Genomic DNA, 26,531 nt, shown 5'->3' with positions numbered 1-26,531 from the left:
CTGTAACTTTGAAAAGCCCACCCTCTGGAGATCAGACAGGCAACCGCAGAATCAATATCATCACTTAACAACTATTTTTATGTGTCTTTTATGTTCTGGGGCTTAAAGAGGAGTGAATGCTGATTATCTTTGCTGTTTTGCTTGGACGCCATCATTTTATCTTATGTCTGTGCTTCTCTGTTCTTTTTTTTTTATTCATAAGAATAGAGGTAATAATCCTGCAAATGTGTTTGTCTCCCACATCTGCCTTAAATGGATGTTTCTCCATCTTTGTCATCTTTCTTCCACTGCCATCTGAAAGCCTAATTTTCCATCTTTTTTTTTTTTTTTTTTATCCCCCGCTTTAGGCAAACCTGTTCACCGTCATTCTCAGAAATAACTCTTATGACCCACTAGGTAGGAGGAACATTCCTTTATGGGGAGAGGAAAGAAAGCGATATGCACGGGAAGGGGTACAAAACAGCGTGAAGTTGCCCGGCAGATACATTCGTCATCATCTGCGTGTGTGTTAAATAAGATAGTGTGCATGCACGGCAGAGAAATAAATAGTTATGATTGACTGATTACATTTTTGTTTGCTTCTCTATTTATCTGTCTCTGTTTCTCTCTGTACACCTGTGCCTCAGAGATATGCTGAATGTACAAAAAATAGGAACACTTACTGTCCTCATGAAGTGAACTGATGAGCTGAATAAAGGAAAATAAATGCCGTATTGATTTCTGATATTAAATCTAAATTGATCCCAAAGGAGGGGATGGTGTAAGGAGAAGCAGAGTGTTTCTACTCTGAGAGAGTTGGGATGGAGATTGTGCAAAGAGAGATGCAACTTTAAGAAGAATAGGTAATACATTAGTATTATGATTTGTATGATGAGGTTTTGTACATTAAAGGAAAAGTTATTGGGAAATATAGTTATTCAGTTTCTTACAGGAGTTAGATAAGAAGATTAATAGGCTACCGCCAGTAGCCAGCTAACTTAGCTTAGCACAAAGACTGGAAATGGGGAAACAGCAAGCCTGGCTCTGTCCTTCATCTACCTTTTAAAGCTCACTCATAAACAGTTTATACCTTGTTTGTTGAATCTGTACAATACTGAAGTGTAAAAACAGCAAAGCGCTTTTTTACGTGAGGCTATGTGTTGAATTATTTCTTTGTCTGGGCCAGTTGCCCAGCAACCTGCGAAACTCTAACAAGTAACTGGCGCACAGACATGAGAGTGATATCATCATATCAATCATATAACGCTGAAGAAAAAAGCTTCCTTTAGTGCCAGCCATTTTGAATTTGAGATTGTGGTTTGGTATCCATTTTCTTGCTTTTGTGTGTTTTTAAGATGACCCTCCTAAACATAGAGTAGATGTTACATTATAAGTAGTGTTGGGCCTGTATGTTAAAGGTCAACACTGTAACAACTTCACCTTGGTGAGTGGTTGTTCGGGTTTTGGCCTCAATTACTAAGACTTTCGGAGGCTGTGACAAATGTCAGCGCACACTGGGACAAGAGGTGCACCCAATCAGGAAAGTGTGTGTGTGTGTGTGTGTGTGTGTGTGTGTGTGTGTGTGTGTGTGTGTGTGTGTGTGTGTGTGTGTGTGTGTGTGTGTGTGTGTGTGTGTGTGTGTGTGTGGAGTACAGAGTACAGAGGACATCTTTTTATTTTAGAAGTGGGCAGCGATTTGACGCTGTGTTTGGGTTTGTTTTGGCAGTAACATCGCCCGCACATCTTATTCAAACCACTTGAGCAACAGCTTAGAGAGGTACGTGTTCTTATCCTTTCCTTATATAGGCATTTTTGCCCCCATTTAAGACACGTCCAAGATGAATCACCTCAACAAAGCCTTCTACTGGACTCCCTCTCCCTTGCCCCTAACTATCCATAGCTGGGCCACCTCCTAGAATAGCCTTCCTTGACCTACATTTTTATGGATACGGTCAATAATCATGTTTATTCTTTAGTGTCGGTAACACCGCTAAGAATACAGCAGGATATTAAAAGTACCAGACGTAAATTAAAGTTGAATCAGTGCTTTAACAAGGCCTCATCACTGTCAATCTCAGTAAATCAGTCAGTCCATGCAAGCACCTGATCTCTGATTGCTCAAGCTTGCTCTAATTATAGAATTAGAGCAGAGAGACGAGGTGTTGTTAGCATGATTAACTGGTGTTGTCACAAAGGGAGTTGTGCCGGTAGATGGTGTTTTGCCCACTTCTCTCCTGATTTCTTTGCTCTCATTTCTCATCTTTCTTTTCATTACATGTCCATTTTGTGCTGTGTAACATAACGTTGCTGTCATGCTTTTTGTTCTTCCGTCTTTAATCTCATATTGTTTAAGCTATTACTTGCAATTATGTGGGACATTTTTCCAACAGCTATTTGATGGATTGCCACGCATTTTTGTTTGCTCAGTTTGTTGTCATAATGAGAGGCCTTTCTTAATTTTACGAGATCCTTTTCACGTTATAAACTAACGTCCGGACGTATCTGTCATACATTTAGCATTAGCTTTGTTGTTGTGCGCATGTTAGCCTGCTGATGTTTACAGCCACGCAGAGCTGCTAGCGTAGTTGTAGGCTCTTTGCCTGCTAACAGTTTCTTGTGGCGATTTGAGGTAGAAAGGTGTATCAAGTTCTGTAAACATATTTTGGTTCTGGATCATGGCAGCCTTGACGTCTTCTGTGGTTTTGGAAAGTCATCCTTTGTTTTTGGTGTTAGTGTGAATGGAGGGGAATTGGACCTACAGTAAGCAGCCCAGCACTGCAGCCTTAATGCCATTAGCATGGCTGAGTGGGCAGACAAAGTGCTGAGGTTTGTTAGCCTGGCTGTGCATGATGAAAAGGACAAGACAGTGCTAAGTCGATGAAACGGATGAGGCAACATGGCTGTGAGCAATGTCAAAACATGACTTCCCTGCTATTCTGTAGCATTTTCTATTCCTTCAGCATCCTGCTAAACTACACTTCTCACATTGTATTCCCTCTCCACATGCCCATTTTACCCTTGAACTCGCATCACGTTGTCATCTCTCTTGCTCCTATGCTGTTTTTCTCTCCATTGCTCTGTTGTGATAATTCTCGTGTTGTCTGAGCAAAGCAACCAGTGAAACAAGTGTTTTTTCCCCTCTCTTCTATTCTTGTAAACAGCAAAACCTCAAGGTATGTAACAAGAATTGTCGCACTAACAAAGTTTTGTCTTCTATTTCTTCTTTCTGTCCTGTCCCCCTGCCCCTGACTCCTGTAGGTAGTGGTGTCGCAGCAGAAGGATGCCGCTGGTAAAGCGCACCATCGAGCCCAGGCACCTGTGCCACACGGTGCTGCCAAGAAACATCAAAAATGAGCTGGAGTGTGTGACTAACATCTCCTTGGCCAACGTCATACGCCAGCTCAGTAGCCTCAGTCAGTAGCACAGGGACACACACACACACACACACACACACACACACACACACACACACACACACACACACACACACGCGCGGATACACTCATTCTCTCATACAGTTATTTAAATAGACAGACACACACACACACACACACTGTACACACACTGTGCACACACTACACACGCACCTCAGCTCCCTTTAAGTCAATTAGCGGACCATTTGGATATTAGGTACTGATTCAGCTATTGCCTACTTGGCCGTTTTCATTCTTTTCTGCTTATTTCCTTGAAAGTACATTGCAGGCAGCTATTTAGAAAACTACCTGACAATTTGATAATTCTTAACATCCATGATCAGTTTTCACAATTTCATATTTTGGCAAAGTTTTTGAGGGTAAGTTTGTGAGGAAACCATGTAGGGCTGCCCTCAAATCAAGATTTTGTCTGAGTCGACTCAGAGTAGAAGAGAATCAGATTTCCACACAGTCAGAGAAAGTAAAAGTGTGAGTCCTTGTCATAGTTCAGTTTTAAAATCCTAGCTCACCATGGAGTGTTAAAAAATTAAATTTAACCATTCCACACTTCCTATTTTAACACTTTGGTGTGTACTTCATAAGTGTAAAAACACATTTTTGTGTGTGTGTGTGTGTGTGTGTGTGTGTGTGTGTGTGTGTGTGTGTGTGTGTGTGTGTGTGTGTGTGTGTGTGTGTGTGTGTGTAGGTAAATATGCAGAAGACCTGTTTGGAGAGCTGTTTAATGAGGCCCACACCTTCTCTTTCCGGGTCAACTCCCTGCAAGAGCGTGTGGACCGCCTCTCCATCAGTGTCACACAGCTGGACCCCAAAGAAGAGGAATGTGAGTAATATCACACACACACACACAGACACACTACTCGTGTACTCTACCTCTTTTTTGAAACAACCAATCACACCTTCACCTCTTAGTGCACCAAATTAGATGTGCACTTGTTGACGTGCCTTTGAGTGTGTTTGTGGGTCATCTGTGTGATGGAGTTCGCCTGTCTCCCCCCCCTCCAGTGTTAATAGCTGTTATTAGAGGAGCAGGCAGCTACGAGAAGGTGTCATTTTTCACCCCCAATCCTACAAACCGCTGCCTCTATTGGAAACATTCGGAGTTTCACTTTGGCTGGATGCTTGTTTACCCACTAAAGGCCTTCTCTTTGTGAGGAGAAATTGGATCTGTTGGTCAGGCTGTAATTGTGGTGAGCAATAATAAAATGGAATGTGATAATCGGCGAGACTGTCAGGTAAGCCAGGTTATCTTGAGAGAGGGGGGCAGGATGACAGGATAGCGTAGCTAGAGGAGTGTGCAGTGGGTGCAAAGTAAAAATGGAGAATCACAGCGGTATAATACTATGCTCTAAGGCGCCGTATCGATTTCCCATGGGCCAGCAGTATGTTTACAGCTTTACACAATGCTACTCTAACTGCTTCCTTGTCTTACAAAGAGACATTAAAATGCTCACTGGGCTGTGCTTGCTGCTTATATCTTTTCTGTGAATGCAAGCACAGGCGTTAATACCTTTTTACAAGCCAATGGTTTGTTTCCTGGTTTTTGAAGAATCATGGGTTTGTGTTTTAAACACAGTTGAGGAATAGACTCGTGCATATCCAGATTATTCACAGATTGTTAAACCTAATCTTATTTTTTGTTCCATCCTGAATGTTTCCCCTCTTCCCCATTTAGAGGGTTCCCTCCTTTGGATTGCTTTGCACCCTTTTTCACATTACCTCCCCTCTTCCTCCACCTGCCCTACTCTTACCATTTCTAGCTTCTTCTTCTGCCTCTCCCCTCACCCCCCTTTCTCCTCACACTGTCCACACACTGTAGCTGTCCTTATTGAATAATTGTGTATGACCTAATTGTGGAAGCCAGGGTGTCTCAGCTGGTAACTGAGTCCATTATCCTTCAGAGGTTAAAGGGCAAAGACACACTGACGCACCCTTCCTCTCACGCACACTAGGCACACTATCTTATTCTGCAGAGGTTAAGATATTAACATGTATCTTATTAGATACACATCTACATATTTACTAGGGGGAATACCCAAGTAGCAACAGAGACGCTCTTTGTGTCATTTTGGCATAAGGCTCCTTGTTCATATTCATGTGAAGTTTCCGCGTTTAGACACAGATTATGAGTGATTTTGTGTGTACACTTGTGCGTGTGTCTGACGCATCCGTGCATGTGGTCCTTGGCTTTATCTCCCTTCATAAATAAGCCAGACTTTCCCCCTTTTAGCCTGAAGTACTGCCTTGAGAGACAGTGGGTCAGCTCAGTTGCAGTTTAAGTGTGTGGTGGCGTTGCAGTCAGAGGGGACTCGGAGAGTAAGAAAGATGGAAGGATAGAGGGATGGGCGCATAATACAGGGCACTGCAGCAAAAGCAGTGGAGTGTAAAAGGATTGTACCACAGAATTTTCTGGGCCAGGTTAAAATGGCCTCCTCTGCAGGTTGCAGAGATTTCCCACACAGTTCAACTCCTCCACAAGCACTCATAACCAAATGAAGTTGTCTTGTAAATGGAAAAAACCCACACTCTCCTTTCTTTTCTCAACCATTATTCATTAAAGACATGTAAAATCTAATCACTATAATAGCAATGTAGCGAAGTAGTGTGGTGACTTTGAGGAGAGAAGTGTGTGAGAAATGTAAAAGAAAGATGGACAGTTGTTGGAGGGGTGTGTTTCCCGTTAATGCCACTCTTCATCCCTACCCCCACCCTGTCTTTACCCTCACACTCTCAAACACATGCTGCTGTACACAGTTGAAAGTGTATGCTTTTAGCACAAGCATATGACTTGCCTTGTAATTTGTCTGTGTGGGTCTGTGGTCGGCATGAGGAGGAGTGAAGGAGAGGGGAATGAGTTCAGGCAGGGATGGGACCATAAATCAGGACCGTAGAGGGATAAAGATTGGGAGGATGGGAGTCGGGTAGGATGGAGGAGAACGGGGCACACAATAAGTATTTTACAGATACTGTTCACAAAACCTTTTGCAAGCCTCTTTGAAGTTCTTTAAACCATGTAATGACAAAAAATATTTTTGGTCGCCAACTGACTGATTACACTCAAATGGTTTCTGTTTACAGCTAAGTTTCTATTCTGCTTTCATTGTTAACTGTATAATAATCACCCACACTGCAAGCAAGCAGTAGTGAAGAGCCAGAGCTGTAATGACTTGGTTTTATTACACAACATAACAATGCATCAGTGAAGGGATTTGGGAAGAAATAAAAGCTCAACAGATTGGGACACCTTATTATATAATTAGCCTGCAGTATTAACTAGAGATGGTACGATACCATTTTTTGCTTCCCGATACTGATTCCGATACCTGAACTTGCGTATCGGCCGATACCGAGTACCGATTCAATACCAGTGTGTCATATATTTTATGATGTTTTAACAGCTGTATACTACTATCACTGTATGGATGGGATATGATTTAACAGCTGTATACTACTATCCCTGTATGGATGGGATATGATTTAACAGCTGTATACTACTATCCCTGTATGGATGGGATATGATTTCGATCTCTGTTGTCGGTCTGGCTCAGGTTAACACAAACAATGAATGCCACAGAACTTTCTTTTATTATGCAGTTTGACCGTCAGTTATAACGGAAAAAGAACATAAATAAACTACTTTAACGTAGATTTTCTTTAGGGCTTTATTACGTGGTATCGGATCGGTGAATAAACTCCAGTACTTCCCGATACCGATACCAGTGTTTTAGGCAGTATCGGAGCCGATACCGATACTGGTATCGGTATCGGAACATCTCTAGTTTTAACCACTATGATGAGGATTCAACATTTTGGTCCGTGTACGTTTTGATAGTTTGTTTTTTCGTTTGAACCACAAAAAAAAATAAGGAGAAACCCAGCTGTTTTTCGTTTGTCGTTTCAAACCAAAAACAAAGAAACGGTAAAAAAAAAGAGCCGTTCTCCGTTTTTGGTTTCTGAATCCAAAAACGAAAACCAAATTCAAATAACGGTCCAATTTTGTTATTTTGAAATTCCTTTTTTCATTTCTCCGTTTGAATATCTACATTAAAAGAAAGACAGGTTGGCCACGTGACCCGGAAGTAATAGTACATATAGCCTATAAAAATCCAAAAATCAAAGCCAAGCTTTTAGAACGGTCATAATATGCAGCACTAACGTTATACCAGAGTAACGTTAGAAGAAAAAAAATCAATCAATAAATAGGCTTATATAAACCTGGACCGAAAGAAATATGTTAGCAACAGTAGTTTATTACAGTTATTTAATATCGTGCCTATCCATGTACACATCACCAGTGAGCGCATGAATTGGTTTAATACAGTTGGTAATAGTAAACCTAGAACTTATTGTGTGTGCAGAGTTGTTACTGTTAGCACTATATTATATAATTAAATTAATATTTAATGTGGTTTCCACCGTAATGGACCAAACTGTTCCCCCTTTCTACCAGCTGTGTATGAAGGTAAATATGGTGCAAAAGGTGAGAGCTTGTAGAATACAATGTGAGAACTTGCAGAACAAAAAATCTGAACTAGGCCTATGTTAAAATTTGCACTTGTAAAAAATATTCACACGTAATCTGAATTTGAAGTCGCAGAAAATATTTTCATAAATGTGTAGATTGATATTTGCATGAACACAATGACAGCTGCAAACTTGTAATGCAACATTTACTCGTGTACTTTATTTCTTTTTACTCAGGTTCATTTTCCATCACATCCACAACTCAGTGATTACAACCTCTAGAATCTGTCACTGCAACTTCACATATGTGCTCATCTGCGCCTCGACTTTTGCAACACTTCTTGCGATACATTTGGTGCAAAACTAATTTGTAACGACTGTGGCTGTGGAGCTCTGAGCCAACGGAACGGGGAAAGCAGGGTTTCTATCGCCAGATGAGGGACAACTCTGTCCGGCTTAAGAGCTAGCATGGAAGCTTAGTGGAATAGCAAGCTAGCGTTAGCCAACTAACCAACTAGCCTGCTTCTAAATAAAAACCTTTTAATTATCCTAACACTTTTTAACAGTCAAACTGAAACACTGGCGGTGAGCTCCAGGTCCTGCAGCCGCAGACGGACCGTCATCAGTCGGGATCGGCCAGCGGAGCAACGGTACTATCGCCACAAAGCTTCGCTGCCGACCTCGACCTGCAGTCGGAGCTCCAGCGGGACACAGAGAGCCCCGCACCCGGTAGCTTTTTAATTAAACGTAATTTACAAAGCGATCATATCGCACTGGAAGCTAAATATTTTGTCACTAGCAACCTACACCTGTCCTCTGTCAAATACAGTTGCATTTTCAGCTTTGAACAAAACCGTTCAGGAATTATTACAGCAAAAGTGGGACGTGCGTAATGTTTCATTCGTCCCTCCTGGTCGGGACGATTGAAACAGCATGGGGGGGACGAATGAAACATACAATTTAAGCCATATAAACTTCACACAACTTCAATATTTTCTACATATCATGAATGGTACTCCCAAAAGGTGTTATTTTAGATAGATTGTTGCTGGGCTATACGTCTTCGTGAATATCTCTTACAACTCATTGCCGTCACCTTGTATGAAGCGCGTTTTTTGAAATATCATGCACTGTGGATGCTTTTTATAGCTAGAACAGTACGTTTTCCCATTTATACCATGTTTCTATTGTGGAAAATGTCGTTTCACTAGGTTTTTACGTGGGTTAGGTCACTGCACATCCAAATAAGTGCCCTTAACAACCCATCAGTCTAACGGTACTAACGGGAAAACTCACAGACGTATAGCCCAGCAACAATCTATCTAAAATAACACCTTTTGGGAGGACCATTCATGATATATAGCCTAGTAAAATATTGAAGTTGTGGGAAGTTTATATGGCTTAAATTGTATGTTTCATTCAGGGACGAATGAAACATTACGCACGTCCCACTTTTGCTGTAATAATTCCTGAACGGTTTTGTTCAAAGCTGAAAATGCAAAGTATTTGACAGAGGACAGGTGTAGGTTGCTAGTGACAAAATATTAGCTTTCAGTGCGATATGATCGCTTTGTAAATTACGTTTAATTAAAAAGTATTTAAACTGTCCCGGCTCTCCCCTATATAATATAGTGCTAACAGTAACAACTCTGCACACACAATAAGTTCTAGGTTAACTATTACCAACTGTATTGAACCAATGCATAAAACGTGACTAGTGTGTACGTGGATATGCACGATATTAAATAATTGTAATAAACTACTGTTGCTAACATATTTCTTTCGGTCCAGGTTTATATAAGCCTATTTATCAATTGATATTTTTTTCTTCTAACGTTACTCTGCTATAACGTTAGTGCTGCATATTATGACCGTTCTAAAAGCTTGGATTTTATTTTTATAGGCTTTATTTACTATTACTTCCGGATCACGTGGCCAGCCTGTCTTTCTTTTAATGTAGATATTCAAACGGAGAAATAAAAAAAGGAATTTCAAAAAACCAAAATCGGACCGTTATTTGAATTTGGTTTAGTTGTTTTTCGTTTTTGGATTCAGAAACCAAAAACGGAGAACGGCTCTTTTTTTTAACCGTTTCTTTGTTTTTGGTTTGAAACGACAAACGAAAAGCTGGTTTCTCGTTATTTTGTTTTGAAAAAACAAACTATCAAAACGTACACTTTTCCTTTTGATTTTTAACTGAGACACCAGTAATTCACGAAATGATTACTGTTATGTTATGACTAAAAACTCAACTGCACATATGAGTCAAGCTGAATATCAATATATGCCAACTTTAACGGGGTTTAACATTCCATTCCATTCAGTTGAACATAAGGCACCTTATAGAGGTCATAAAGGAAAGATAGTTGCCACCTGAACTGCTAGTGATTAATTTGCCAACACCGCATAATTATATAAAGGGGTGTCAATAAACAAACCACATAAACATCCCTGAGATTTCCAACACTATACATAATGAAATTCAAGACATTCTGTATTTGGTTACTGTATTGAAAAGCTTACACACCATGTATTATATAAGTAAGGTTTGGTTACATTCAATATATGAAGAAATCCCATTCTATAGAAATAATCTTAACTATGACAGGCACACAGGTGTCTTTACACCCAAGAACTAAATGTAATCTTCCTTTCACAGTTCAGACATACTGTAAGGTGAATTGTGACTTGACTCAGTATTGGGAATACAGATCAGTCTGTGCAGCTTAGCTTTGTTTGGCCGCCTACACAGAGACTACACAGTAGTGGACTTACAGCATTCAAACATGGCGCAGACACTGAAGTGAATGATGTTTTATCAGTCCAAAGCATACGGCACAGTGTGGGCAGCATGAAAGATGTTTAGCTGAAGGTCGGGGAGATGTGCGATGGAGACGTGGCAGGGGTGATGTATGCAGTGTCATTGGTTGTGCAGTGCTTGAGGTCAATAGTGCTTTATCTCATGAATTTATGCACGTTCAAACTGATTTGAACACACACGCATGCACACTCACCTTGCCCACACCCCTCAAGCCTTTAAAGGGTATAGTCCCTTACGTTGCCCTTTAGGCCTCCACTCCCCTTCTCCTCTTCTTCCCCTCCTCTCCTGACTGCTAACAACCCCCCCACACCTTCTCTGTCTTTGTTGTCCACCCCGGCCCACTCCCATCTATCTGATTGATCTCTGCTCTCCCTCCATCTTGCATGGAAGCTATTTGTGTGCTGTCAGGCTCTCTTCCCCCTATCACTCCAGCCAACCAAACTAATGGCCTGTATCCCCTATTTAATGACACCGTTATATCACCGCACTGGCTGCAGGCCATTATGGAGGGCCACAAAGCCACCCAGAGTCCCTCTGGGCTCTAACTGTTTCTTTATGTACTCCATAGTCTCTCTCTGCTTCTGCTTTTTCTATTAGTCCTTCTGTGTCTCTCTTTCTGTATTCCGTAAGAGGTTTCTTCTTCTATTGCCAATTTTCTTTTCTTCTCTTTGTGTCTATCACATGACATGCTGTTCTTTCATTATCTACATTTCTCTGTTTACCATTGTTTTTCTTTTCTACTGCTTGTTTACCCTCCTTGACTGTTATTTTCTCTGGCACTTGTTACATGCCTCTCGTTATCTTCCCTTCATCTCTCTCTGTTGTCCTGTCTCTCCTTAAGGTCTGTTAAAATAAGCTTTCCTGACATGACTGTTAAATTGCTTACCAAAGCAGAACCTGTGCATACAGTATATAATAGATATATTATAAATCCAGGGCCAAGTTTCTCCTATTCTCTAAAACTCCAATTTGTTATTTACCATCTTTGTTTTGTGACTGGAAAGACTGTAGTCTGAAGTGGGAAGATGAGTCATTTGCTTAAAAGCCTTTAGAATTTCAAATGATTAGGCTTCCAGATGTGCACACATCCCAGAGACTCCTAGCAGAAAAGTATGTTCAGATGAGATTCACTGTTTTAATTTGCTTTCTGTTTCTCACATACTGTAGTTACATACTTTACCCCCTTTCATGCATAGGGTTAGGTGAAGGAATGGGTGATTTTGAATAAAAGAGGAACTAAATTGTAGAAGAAAAATTACAATAAAAAACAAACAGAAAACGAGTACAAAGACGGTAAAGTGCAAGTAGTATTGAGTTGAGCAAAGTGCAATGAATAAAACATGCCGTGATACATGTAGGGATGTGCCTCGTTCAAGGGCGAAATGTTTAGTCAGACATTGGGGTGGTGGGGTGGGGGGGTCAAAGCTAGGTAGACCTGTGAGTGATCAACTGTGCATGGTGAGCAGAGGATACAGAACAGCCAAAAATGTTGGCACACTCTTGTGAGTCACGCACACAGATGTTGTGTTCACTGTTGCTGGTCTACATGTAAACCAACATGAAGCAGGATGAGTTCAGTGACCATCCACTGTGTTAAATAATCTGTGGGCTATAAAGGAGAAAACACTGGTTTTCTTTTAGCTTTTGTAATCATTCAATGACTGGTCATTACATATATATTGGTGGGACCCCACATTAATTTATAAGTAACGCTTCCGTAGAAGCATAAATAAAGCACAACTTTATTAGTCAGGAAAGAATAGGCACAGATGTCTACAGAGCAACATAGTTTTTAGATCCAATTTAAATATGTATTTTTTACCGTTACCATCACTTCAGTAAATAGTCAAACTTACCTGGGAGATGTGATTTTAATTTGAGTCAAGCTCATTGCTTCTTTTGGAAATCACGGGTATACATATCATGGTATATGTCATGTTTGTATTGCAATATCACCATACATCCACAGTATAGTACATTTTCTAAAACCAATTATATTGCAGAAGTTATCTCTTCAATATCTCTGGGTGTTTAAAGGAACACGCCGACTTATTGGGAATTTAGCTTATTCACCGTAACCCCCAGAGTTAGACAAGTTGATACATACCCTTTTCTCATCTCTGTGCGTGCTGTAAGGCTGCCTGACGGCTCCACCGGTAGCAGGCCAGCACAGAACATGCAGGTGACTGGTTCCAGCAATCCTACTGCTCCGAATAAGTGACAAATAACAGCAACATGTTCCTATTTACATGTTGTGAGTTGTAGAGTCACAGTGTGTACAAAAAACAAGGTAACATGAGACACAGCCATCTTCTAACTGTAAACAAACCGGGAATTATATTCTCAGAAGGCAAAGCACTGCTACTTCTGCTACTTGGGCGGAGTGATTTGCTTTGCAGCAAGCCTGTCTGAGAATATAGTTCCCGGTTTGTTTACGGTTAGAAGATGGCTTTGTCTCATGTTGTTTTTTGTACACGCTGTGACTCTACAAATCACAACATGTAAATAGGAACATGTTGGCGATATTTTGTCACTTTTGTCACAATTCGGAGCAGTAGGATTGCTGGAACCATTCACCTGCATTTTCTGTGATGGGCTGCTGCCGCTGGGGCCGTCAGACAGTGTTACAGCACGCACGGAGATGAGAAGGGTATGTACCGACTTGTCTAACTCTTGGGGTTATGGTGAATAAGGTAAATTCCCAATAAGTTGGCGTGTTCCTTTTAAGCAATGCTGCAAATCAACAAGCAGGACTATTTTACAGCAATATTAGATTTGAATGAATTCTTTGTATCAACAAGTACACCTGTGTGTGTGTGTGTGTCGAACTTTCTCACCTCTCTTTGGTTGCGGGTGTTTTCAGCTAGATGCTATCTATCTAAGAGAAAGATATGAGAGAGACAGATAAACTATCCATCACTGGTTTACAGGAGCTTCACAGGCTGAGATCAGAGGCTGCTGCTGCACCTGGTGCTGCTCAAACTGACACACACACACACACACACACACACACACACACACACACACACACACACACACACTCTAACTTACTCATTCATTCACAAACGCTTACACTCACATTTTTCTCATTAGCCTCATGTCTTGACTAAATGGGTGTAATTGGTACTTCAGCTGAATAAGTGACATTTTGTAATTAGGCTGTAGAACATCGTGTGTGTGTGTGTGTGTGTGTGTGTGTGTGTGTGTGTGTGTGTGTGTGTGTGTGTGTGTGTGTGTGTGTGTGTGTGTGTGTGTGTGTGTGTGTGTGTGTGTGTGTGTGTGTGTGTCCCTTCTGTGTTTCTGCCCACATTGATTAGTGCAGTGGCAGTGTGCCTCTCTCAGTGCTCGGTGTTGCTTGGCAGAGGTTTATAGCCACCTCACTCTGCATCAGATTCATCCTGACACACACTGCTGCACTGCCTCTTTCACACCATCTGACAGCGCTCTGCTCTCCCTAAATGCATTGAGACGGCAGGACAAAAAAAATCTACTTCAAATTCTTAGATCTCACTATTACTATTACCATTACTTATCCCTGGTATTTCTATCCTCTGTGATTGCTGTGGGCAGTGTATGCCACCTTGGCTATGGCTTTTGATTTATCACTGGTTACCAGTGTTGGGCAAGTTACTTCCAAAATGTAATACATTATAGATTACTAGTTACTGTCATTTGAGAGTAGTTATATTACAATATTACTGTCTCTGAATTCTAATGCGTTACACTACTTTTGCATTACTTTTGATTTACTTTTGCCAAAATACTAGCGGAACTTTGACTTGGCAGCTAGCTTGTGAATTTCATCACCGGATCAATAAAGTCTCCTCTTTAATATCATAGATTATTCATAATATTTTGTATAATTAATATGGATATGCAAAGTAACTAAAGCTATAAAAATAGATAAGTAAAACGTACAATAGGCAAGTAGGAGAAAATGAAAATACCGATACCCAACTGATACAACTACTGTTGAAGTACGGCATTGTTGTAAAATGTTCGTTTAAAGCACTTGAATAAGAAAGTCATGTTGTTTAGTTTAAAACAGTCTAAAGGAAATGGTCAATTATAGTGTGATTAAAACTCACTATTTACATTATTTACAGTACTTGATTTACAGCTGATATGTGAAAAGGTCTGCAACCTTGTTTGTTTAACAGTAAATTAGTTTTACTGTGAACCGTCACAGGAATTGCTTTTATTTTGAAGTAGCCTACACGGAAGTTGTCTGTTGTGTACTCTTGCTAGCTTGTGTTGAGATGAACGTGAGACCCTAGATGCAAACATGTCTGTCAAGCTAAGTTGCTCGCTTTGTTGTTTGTAAAACTGCAACATATTGAACAGTAAATGGTTACAGTAAAAGACAAGCATTTTAATTTAATTATTTAATTAGTAATGCGTTATATTACTGCGTTACAGCAAAAAGGAATACATTACTGTAATTGCGTTACTTTTGTAACGCGTTACTCCCAACACTGTTGGTTACCACTTATGTCGCTGATCTAGGATCTAATCACTAATAAGATTGTACTCACCAAGTTAATTGCTGAGATCTGGAAATGCTGCAGCATCGCCAAAAACAAACATCCAGGTTAACCAACCTTCTTTGAAAGAGAAAACAAAGGTTAACAGTTAAATTATTACCCAAACCGTCTGCTGTGTTCATCTGAGTTTACAGACTAACTTCCTGTTTCGACTTTGACATACCATACTTACCATGGTTGCGCCTGCAGTTTTCCTGTGAAATAGGAAGTTATTACCAGTTTTTCCTTAAGACCGTGACCACTCTCACTTTTCTCCTGTGGTCATTTCTGTTCAATGTAGAACAATATAGGGCTGTAACTAACTGATTATTTTGATTGTTAATTATCTGTTGATTGTTTTCTCGATTTATCGATTAGTTGTTTGGTCTATAAAATCTCAGAAAAAAGTAAAAAATGTTGATCAGTGTTTTCCAAAATCCAATATGACGTCTTCAAATGTGTTATTTTGTCCACAACTCAAAGATATTCAGTTTACTGTCATAGAGGAGTGAAGAAACTAAAAAATATTCACATTTAAGGAGCTGGAATGAGATCATTTTCCCCGCAAAAAATTACTTTAACCAATTAATGGATAATCAAAATAGTTGGCAATTAATTTAATAGTTGAACTAATTGATTAATCATTGTGGCTCTAGAACAATATACTGTTCACAGTATTCAACTGTTTGTCTGTGTGTGTTTGCTGTTGAAATGGCTGTTAGATTTTCTCCCTTGCGTGGTCTCCGAAACCTTAATCCACCGTCTGGCTCTTCTCAGGTCTCTGCAACTTCTCTCATGGGACATCATGCCTTTCTGTTTTTCTCATAGAAGTCATTTGTGTTTTAATGTGTTTTTCTGTCTCCCTTGCTTTCTTTTACACCACTCCCTTAATTTGCATGTGTCCATGTTCGTTTAATCCGCTCTTCAGTTCCATTCTTCTTCTCGCCTTTTACTCGTCTGTATTTCTTGTGAATGTTTCCTATCTGTCAGCTCCTGCTCTTTGTTTTACTGTTAGTGCCTCTTCACTCTGCCTCGGTCCGTCCCCTGTTTCCATCACCCTGCTTCTGTTGTGTCCGTGCAGTTTTATTATCTCCCTCTTGCATTCTCTGGCTTCCTTTCTCTCTCCCAGAGTGTTACTTGCCAAACCTTGGTTTACTGATAGTGTTTGTTAATAATGATACTTCAGTGCCTCAGGGGGCTGGTCCTTCACGACAGTGAGAGTCTGTGGGAGTCATTACCCAGTTGTACTGCTGCAATATAGAAGATCAGATTGGGGTAGTTGTCTTTCATAAAGTAAAATGGTTTTATTTGTCATATTTGATTAAGACAAGCATTCAATGACGGCCTTTAACTCAGTTGTTCTATTTGTTTGGCTTAAGAGATTGACTTACTGTACTGTTCTAGTTCAGTATTTGATTCTCATTTTGTTGTGTGTGTGGTACAGTAGAAAGGCTAATAATAGAGGCCTGTAACACTACCTTTTCAATATGCCACATGACTTTTTCAGTCTTTTTCTGGGTAGCAGTAAAGTGTATCCATTTGTCATTCCCTCATGTAAAATTCAGATCTGCTTGCAACGCTCTGGATTTCTTTCCAAGACTTGCTGTTTTCTACATGGCACGACCAGATTGAGGGTTAGCATGAGTGTGGTTGTCTTTTCTCTCCCCCTTAGCAATTTCTCCAACCTGGTTTTCTTTTGCCCTCCGAAAATGTCCGCTGTCCTGAATGAAAGAATTATCCCCACAGCCTCTGACAGACGATCCGAGCCTAGCCTAGCTGAGTTTAGCAGTCATGTGTGGGTTTGCTTTGGGGGGAATTGAAATTAGCCAATTAGGACAGCAATGATTATAATGACAAGTTGGAGCCAAATGGTACTTATTGTTTTCATCTGAGACATGTGTGAGTCTGTTGGTTGGAGACAACGTGTATCACATATTTCTTAAAGAACCTGACCCCATCTCTTCCTCTCTCTTTTCTTTTACTCTCCATCCTTCCTTCCCTTCCATAGTGTCTCTTCAGGACATTACCATGAGGAAGGCTTTCAGGAGTTCCACCATTCAGGACCAGCAGCTGTTTGACCGCACGTCGCTGCCCGTCCCACTGCAGGAGACTTTTCAGACATGCGAGCAGCCGCCACCCCTCAACATCCTCACGCCCTACAGGTCTGAATCCAGCCGGTTTCACTAACTTTACCAAATGTGGTCTGGGGTTTTCTGGGTATTTATGGTTTTTAGAAAAGTGAATTGTATGCTAAAAGTCGTTACCTACAACTGGAAGATTTAATTACAGCCATTTTTCTGGGGCCCAGCATGGCACTGACTTTATCAACTTTTCATATATTTGACCATTTCCACTTTCCTCAGTGTGGAAATTGGGGAAAAAAATAATTATCATTTTATTGATAGGCATAAAGAGAGTGATTACACCTGCTGTGTTAACACAGAAACACCTAAATGGCCTTGAATTTATGCTGTTATTTGGCCCATTCTTTTGCATTATACTTATGCCTGACACTATTAAAGCTTTTATTAACAGTTATGCTCACAGTAATGCACCGCAGAGAGAAAATAGAAAAGACACACTGAGTTCTGATAGCCATAACCTCAAATGTATACAAAGTTAGGTTGTGCATAGGTATATTATTATTGGCAGGCTTGGGACTCTTTCACACCAGACATCTCTGAAGATGAATAATCCATAAACCGCTCTGCTGGCCAGCACTCCCGCTCCTTTATTTCTCAGCCTTGTCACTATGCTGCTTTCTCACTTCTTCTTTTTTTTCCTCTCACTCCATTTTTTCTCCTCCAGCATCTTACACATGACCCATCTCTGTGTAATACTGTCACCCTGACCAAGACTTTTTTTTTTTTTTTTTTTTACATCTGGGCCTTGATATGGCCATGCTAAAGGCAGGTGTGGGCGCCTTCCTCGCTCACATTACTCTAAATGTTTTGTTTCGTGCTGGCTGAAGGTTACACATCAGTTTTTATTCAGACAAGGATTAATTGGGATAGTTGAACAAGACATAAAATCATACACTAAGCCTTTTCGAGGTCAGTTCCCAGGCTGGCTGTGATTGCGCTCACATCTCCTTGAATAACAACTGATGGAGTACCCCTGAGCGCATGGTCCAGTAGCGTAAATGAGGTATCTGTTATAGAGAAATGTTGCTCTACTAGTGTGTCCATGAGAGAAAGACAATTATTTTCTTGATTAATCGGTTCATTTCTCGTCACAAATTCTGGAAGTCCGAGGTGATGCCTTCAAACTGGATTTTTGGAAAATGTCTGTATTCTCTTAATAATCATATAAAGAAGAATATAAGAAAAGCGGTAAATAATCACATTTCACAAGCAAGAAACAGCATTTTTGCTTGACCTATAATTTAAACAACCCATCATTGATTAAAATGATTGCGGATTCATTTTTGTCACCTGATTCATCAACTAATTGCTTTAGCTCTAATGAATATGGAACACACACACACACACACACACACACACACACACACACACACACACACACACACACACACACACACACACACACATACATTACAGTACCTCTCTCTACACCCTTTCTCTATCCCATTGTTGAATTCTATTTTCTTTCCTTTGTTGTGTTGCATATCATTACATTTCCACTCATAGCTCCTCTCACTTTGCATCTCTTTTTGGTGTTTCCACCTAAATACATTTCCCAGGGGACCAAGAAACTTTTGACGAACTCCAAGCTTTACCTGCGCTTTGACCAAAGGATACAACTACATTTAGCTTCAGAAGTGCACTACAGTATAGAGAAATACCTCTGGGTGTCAAAAAAGTCCCTACTCCAGGGGTAGTGTTTTTCCAGTGCAGTAAAGAACTATTGAGCAGAGTTCGCAAGACAGAGTTGATGATTTGTTAAACAGACTCAGCGGCTACTACAAATCCTGTACAGCTTTATTCAAATTACAAGACACAATAATTTAAGTCTGTTTGTAATTGAGGGGGTAATTGAGGTGCTCCCAAAGCTGCAGTTTTTGACAGCTTTCCACATATTTCACAAATGGATAAGTTGTGAATGATATACATGGAAAGAAAGACATTTGGAAACCGCCCAGAAAGAAGAGAGAGACACTGGCAGGGCAGTTTGCAAGGCTTATCCCTGTAATGATATGAATCATGTCGTGTATGATAATTTCCTTGTCAAGAGAGACCTTTTGATGTGATACCTACCTGTGTCTGTCAGAAGTCTTTTTCCATTTCCCTCCCGATCATCATGGCACTGTTCTCCCCAGTAGCCACCAATCACAAAGGCTTCTGTAATGCGAGTGAAGAAGACAGAGAGCGGAGCAGAGTTCAGAGGGAATCAATGATAAAGCAGGATATTAGCTATTAATCATGGCAAATGGTAAACAGATATGCTTTTTTGAGGAACGCAGACTGAGATAGGCAAGGGGCAGGGCACAGGAAAAGAAAAATGATTGTTATCAAACATTTCCCTCTCTATTTCTTTTTTAAGGTTGTCCAAATTCTGTAGTGCCTGCCTCATGCAATTTAAGAGGAGAAAGACCTTTTTGTAGCAGTATAATTTTGTTCCCCACTCCTCTTGCCAGCCTATCCTTTATGTAGAGCTGAACCCATTAGTTGGTCAGTTGATTAGTCCATCAACAGAAAATTATTCAACTTATTATGATAATCAAATAATTGTCATTTTTCAAGCAAAAATGCTGAAACATTCTATGGCTCCAGCTTCTCAAATGTAAGAACTTGTTAGTCTTACATTATTGTAAAGGGACTGTTGGTTGAACAAAACATATAATTAATGGCGCTTTTCCATTACATGGTACCTACTCTCCTCGCCTCGCCTCTACTCGCCTTTTTTGGTTTTCCATTACGAAAAAAAGTACCTGGTACCTGCTAACAGGTACTTTTTTAGTACCTGCTCAGTCGAGGTTCCAAGCGAGCTGAGGCAGCCGAGAAGGTGACGTGAAACCCTGCAGGCTGCTGATTGGTCGGAAAGAAGCGTCACTGATCACTGCATTGCTAGCGAGAGACGGCATTTTTAAATAGTTTAGCCAGCGGTGTTTGAGGCTCCACGCAGAGCTTTCTCCGTATCATACAAGTGGCCTGATGGTTATACTGGTGCGCTAGTGTGTGCATGTGTGATGTGTGTGTGTCGAGTCGCCGTATGTGTGTGTGTGGGGAGCTAGTGAGCGAGGGAGAAGTGAGAGAGTGATGGCGATTATGTCCGCAGCAAGTAGCGACTCTAGAGTCATATATATGTAAGAGAAACAAAGCGATTAGCGACTCTAGAGTCATATATATGTGAGAGAAACAAAGCGAGTAGCGACTCTAGAGTCATATATATGTGAGAGAAACAAAGCGAGTAGCGACTCTAGAGTCATATATATGTGACCACGGTGGGAAATCTGGAGCAGTAAACGTTAACTATCTCTTTGATATCATGTTGTTTACGGAGACGGAGAATCAGGAAATGCATCGGGGATATGTCAATGGGAAAAACAAGCTACTAAGCCACGCCCACGGCAGTCGCTATGACGACCAGCCACGCTGAGGCAATACTAAAATCTGCAATGGAAAACAGACGCACAGCAAGTCGAGGCGAGTCGAGCAGGTACCATGTAATGGAAAAACACCATAAGTCACCTTGAACTGACCATGAGCAAATTGTGTTGGCAATTTTTCATCCATTTTTTGTCCAAACTATTAATTAATTTGAGAAACTAATTGGCTAAATGAGTCAATGATGACACTCAAAGTAAGTTGCAGCCCAACCAATTATTTGCAGTAAAGTACTTGTGCAAAAATATGCTGTATTGGTCTTTCAAATGGAACGGTCACATATTGTAAAATGTTAGTTCATTAACCGTTTTGTCTGAAAAATGCTTTTGTTTTTCCCAGCCAAAGTGTCTTCAACTATCTTGTTTGTCCAACCAACAGATATTCAGTAAAATATGCATGACAAAGAAAAGCAGCAAATATTCACGACACATTTGTTCAGAATTTCTGCTTAAAAAGGATTGCAGTCATTATTTAGCTTCACAAATGAAAGAAAACTACTTCTCAAGCGTGGTTTCTCTTGTCCATCTGCAGGGACGATGGGAAGGAGGGTCTTAAGTTCTACACCAATCCGTCCTATTTCTTTGACCTGTGGAGAGAGAAGATGCTGCAGGACACAGAGGACAAGAGGAAGGAGAGGCGGAAACAGAAGGTATGTCTCACAAGCACAGGATCCTGGCAGTGGACAGTTCAATTTACTTTCTCTTCATGCAACAATTCAGGACTGTGCTGGTTCTTTGGTTGCTGCAGTAGATCGAGGTGTTTGTGATGAGCAGTGGGCTGTGAGCACATGCGCACTAAGGTGAGCGAGTAGTTAGACATGAAGTGGGAGTGAACCTAAGGCTCCCTGTAGTCTCCACAGATACAGGTTGATGTGTCCTGCTTGAATTAACTGACAGGGTGATTCACTGATAGATTCACAGGCCTGTAGCCATGTAGCCTAATGCATTAATTAGCCACCACTAATTGATGAATCAACTGTTGCTACAGTCAACCCTCTTAGTTATTACTTGTGTGATCATTAAATCTAATTAATAGGAGCATCTGCTGTTCACTTGCCCCCACACTGTGTGCCATCTCTCTGCCTCTACACATACATACAGACCCACATAACTTCACGTAGAAGCTCTGTACACACAAATGCAATCTGATTTGTATGAACACAAAGACACAGCAATTAATTTAGGGGCTCTTGCACATCCATAGAAAGCCCCTCTCCCAAATCAAATGCAGAGCTGTGACAACCCCTACCCCCCTTTACTCAAAATAGAGGGGTTTCCTACTCTCAGCACCAGGAGCTCTAATCAGCACCAGCTTGCATTTCCCTGCTCGGGAAGCAGGGCATGCTCCATATTTTGCCTCCTCACAGTCAATCACAGCTTATTACAGTAATTCCAATGAGGAATAAAGAGAGTTATTTTCCACTGAGAGATTGTGTGAATGAAGAGGATATATAGTTGTTGGTTATAAGGTTTTTAATGATTGTGGCAGTGGGCGCAGAGAGGACACAAGGCCAGTTTAGCCAATAATTAGTTGGTAAAATGAAGGATATTTATTTGCAGTTTTCTGGTTTAGCATTCATCACCTTTAGGATAGTGTAATAAAACATGCATGGATGTTTTTTAAGTGAAAGCTCATTTGCAACAGCAGACAGACCTTATTTGCTTCAGAGGGGTAAGGTTGATATGACCGCTTGTAGCTCATTCCAATGATTTCATTCTAATTAAAGCCCCGGGTGGGCTCAGCTTGTAAAGCCATGTTCATTTCCCCTCTTCACCACACTGGCAGTTAGACAGACCTCATGGTAAGGCCTAGAGGACATTCACAGGGAGAGCAGGATGGATTAAAGGAATTATGCACACATATCTGTTGGTTTGCATTACCATTGTGGCGGTTAATGGTCTGAATGAGGATCAGGGCAAATAGTGTGTGTGTGTGTGTGTGTGTGTGTGTGTGTGTGTGTGTGTGTGTGTGTGTGTGTGTGTGTGTGTGTGTGTGTATGTGGAGTCTTTGTACTCCACCTTATCATTTCACCAGATGATTACAGATATCATTAAATCATTTTTGCTTCTAAATTTATAATGCCAGTTTTACCATTGTTAACTCACACATAGGCATGGAAATGCACAGACAAATGCTTAAACAGATCTAAATCCACTATGATCCACCATGCAGCTGCAGTGTCGAGGACCTGACGGACTGTGCCACCTGTCAGTCAGCATGACACTATCTGAGATTGGCTGCCAACATATTTTGTTCCGGGACAGACAATGTTCCAGCTCTGCCTCACATTCCCTCTCCTCCATCTGTCTCCACTCTAACTCTTTCTCTCCAGCTCATCTTACTTTTTTTCTTGCAATTTTATATTATTAGCTACGGCAGGGCGCAACAATGAAATTGGCATCTAAACTAGAGCCCAACCGATAAAGGATTTTAAAGGCCGGTATTGATACAAATATTTGGTGATTTAAAAATCCAATATTCCGATATATCGGCCCATATATATATTTTTTTTAAATCCAGAAACGCGTAACAAAACGTAAACAGATTATTATATAGAACATTAGTTATTTGTAGTTATTTATGCGACGGTTATTGTCACAACAGAACAGAGGAACATCAAAATATATTAAAGTTCTGATAAATAAAATGTATCCTGTAAAAATACAAACTTAAGATATGAAACTTAAAGGGTTAAACACGAGTGTTGCCAACTGGGATGTTGTAGAATGCCCTCTTGTGGTCAATTATGCAACGCCAACACTCAGAACATGGTTGAAGGGTGTTTCATCCGTTTTTATTTTATTTATCGGCTATTATAAATGCCGATACCGATAGTTTGGAAAATGCCTAATAATGGCCCGCTGATATCGGTCAGGCTCTAATCTAAACAATAATCTGGAGTTCTTACCAAGCCTTGTTATCAAGGATTTTTAAACGTTCACAATTTGTGATTTATATATACTGCATGTTGGACATAATGAATGGCAGTAAGTTACAAATCTTCTCCAACCCCCCGTCATCTCTCAGGTCCTAGAACACATTTAAAAAAGTTTTAAAAAGGAACAATAGAAAAATAAAAAAAATAAACAAAACAATGTAGATGAACATACATGGCATTTATGATTTCTAATGTAAAAGAGTTTTTGACATGTTTGATACATTTAGATCATGATTGTGTTTTAAGCAAACTCTAGCATTGTGTAGCTAACTCTTTAAATCTTGATACAGCGGCCCTTGAGGTTTGGAGGCCTTCCAGCAAGGAGCAAAAGTAATTGATTTTCTCTGGTGTATGGGAAAGAGTTCATGGGTTCAGGTCAAAGTTTCTTCTTACACTTGTGAGAAAAGACAACAAATCAAATATTTTAGCCCAGAGTGTCTAAGGACCAGATCGAATGACTCAATGAACGAAGTGTCAACGAGGGCCTCTGTGATAGATCGTACAGTTTTAACAGTACAAGTGTATAGATGTGGAACACCTCTTTTCTTCACTTAAAATTGTTCCTGTTCCAAAGCAACCTTCCCTCAAGTGTCAGTGCTCTGGATTGTATCATACATCACAGAAAATAGATCTCTGTTATGATGATTAAAATGCTTTATCCTCTACTTTATCTTATTCAGTCATCAGCCATTTTCTTACTGAGTCACATCACTAATAATAGTTGGTCTAAAACCACATTACTACGCTACACACAGGCACACAAAGATTAGCAGCCAGTGATAAATGGAAAGCACAGGCCAGAGAGAAGGGAAATAGGCCTACAGTGTCTTAATCTCATTAGCTCCTGTGTTAGCCTCACCCTCAGTGGATTAGAAGTAGAGTCGACTATGTGCTGAGACAGAGAGAGTGAGAGGAAAGTCCCAGGGACTCAGGAGAAAAGAGAAGAAACTATTGCTGCCTCTTTTTGAGATCAGTGTTTGAGTCCAAACTACATCGAGGTTTGTCTCTAGCGACTGGATCCCCTGTGGAGAAGCCCCTCTGGCTCTGTCTCTCCTACTCCTGTCTTATTATAGCACTCGCAGGCAGCTGGAAACGCCTTATAATCATTATGGAATATATTGACATTAAAATGAAGCGTTTTTTCTTTCTATTTTCGTCCAGAAGTAGTATATATTCTGGATGTGTTCTTGTCCAAAAAAACTGCTGCCAGTCCTCATTAAAACCAGTGGGCGTCCATTATTGAACGTTAATGAGATAGCTTGATTAATTGACGAGCCACATATTTTTCCCCCCACATTTTCACAGGTGACTGACCCCAATTTAAATTCGGAAGTCAAAGTATCAAATGACTACAAGGTGTTCAATTTGCAATGTCAATATCTGATGTTAAGTATAAACCAGACAATTACAAAAACCAGAATTTCTGTTTACATAATTATTTGATAACGACCACTCAGAAAATAAATGTGTATACTCACCCGAGTCATGCAAGATGTCCTTCTGCACGCTTGTATGGAAGTTTCAAAAAGGTGCATCAGAAAAGTCTACACTAGGGTACATGATTAGAGGAGCTGATGCTACACATTGTTCTTTGCTTGTAAGTAGAACCTTTTATTGACAAAGATGTGCTTCGATCTCACAAGGACAAAAGTCTGACGTGAGGAATGTGTCCGCTAGTAGCAATCTTCAAGGAGAAAATGGTGGGATGCGCTTTATAACAATGTATAAATGCAGTATTGCTCCCATTTCTACTAAAAGACTGACTTACATTAAAAGAATAATTAGAGAAAGACTAAAACTCAGTATGCTTTTACCAGCTCAAGCTTAGTACCATACATTTTAATTAAAACAACTAACACTTGAAGTATGTGATAATGTAGCCACATGAAGACAGCTGAACATGCGTGCCGTGTTGGTGCCACCGAATTGTGTCGTGGTAAAAAAATAAGAAGTTGTAAAAATACTGCTTTAGGATCCCTCTTCCTCTGTCTACTCTTAACTTTTGCTTCACATTCTCTTTTCTGAATCCTGGTCTAACTCTGTGCAGCTGGAAATGCCTTATCTTGTGTGTCCCAATGGCCTTATAAGAGTCCTCTTTGAAACCCCTCCTCCCTTCCTCACTCCCCCAGAGGTAAGAGCTTCTCCCTTCTCCCCCCTCCGCCAGCATCTGCTCCCCGCGCGGTAGCCTGCAGCCCTCCCTCTCTCTCCCTCCTCTATCCACTCTCCCTTTGGTTTGCTGTGGACAAGAGAGCTCCCCACCTCCACCCTAACAACTAACAAGCCTCCAGTATTTACCTGCCCGGACTGCATCCCAGTTCTACTCTAGTAATAGGAGACACGGAGTCTTATCAGTAATCCTCCAAAAAGGGGACATTGTTGGACCTAATTTGAACGCTGCATTACCGTACATGCAATTCCAATTGAAGGTAATCTGGTTGGCACCAGAGAGTGCCATACATGCAGACAGTAGTGGCCAACCCACTTTGCAAACTGTAAGTCCATGGAATCAACCATCATTTAAGTTTTAAAAAAATATAAAAATAAGCAAAGCTCAGTTGCTTTGAATTGCATTACTGTTTATGGCTAGAAAATAAAACAATGTCTTGTTTGTTTAATTATTTAAAAATTCATTCATTCATTCATTCATTCATTCATTCATTTATGTACGTATCGTTTTAGCCAAACCTGAAATAAAATGGTAGATCATTTTTAAAATTCCAAATAAACACCTGTCTGCATGCCAGTTTAACATTAGTATCTATGAAGTAGGTACTGTAGATACGGTGAAATAAGGAATTTGGGACACAG

The 26,531-nt window shown here is 40.4% G+C and overlaps 1 protein-coding gene across 3 annotated transcripts in view; it reads left to right on the top strand.

Annotated features, from left to right (window-relative positions):
• Positions 1-26,531, top strand: part of wasf1 (WASP family member 1) — a 68,204-nt gene that overhangs the window by 30,600 nt on the left and 11,073 nt on the right. Inside the window, exons 1-6 of one of the 3 annotated variants that reach the window (XM_028604821.1) lie at positions 2,134-2,186; positions 3,238-3,392; positions 4,099-4,233; positions 17,227-17,380; positions 21,317-21,434; positions 25,771-25,854. In XM_028604821.1, coding sequence (XP_028460622.1) covers positions 3,260-3,392; positions 4,099-4,233; positions 17,227-17,380; positions 21,317-21,434; positions 25,771-25,854 — 624 coding nt within the window. In that variant the 5' untranslated portion in view covers positions 2,134-2,186; positions 3,238-3,259. Of the gene's footprint in view, positions 1-2,133; positions 2,187-3,237; positions 3,393-4,098; positions 4,234-17,226; positions 17,381-21,316; positions 21,435-25,770; positions 25,855-26,531 lie in introns of those variants that run through there. The other 2 variants (XM_028604820.1, XM_028604822.1) reach the window with 2 other exon arrangements.

Source organism: Perca flavescens, chromosome 18, assembly GCF_004354835.1.
Source record: "Perca flavescens isolate YP-PL-M2 chromosome 18, PFLA_1.0, whole genome shotgun sequence".
Lineage (NCBI taxonomy): Eukaryota > Metazoa > Chordata > Actinopteri > Perciformes > Percidae > Perca > Perca flavescens.
Note: the sequence above shows the minus strand (reverse complement) of the source record. Positions and strands in the feature narration are given on the sequence as shown.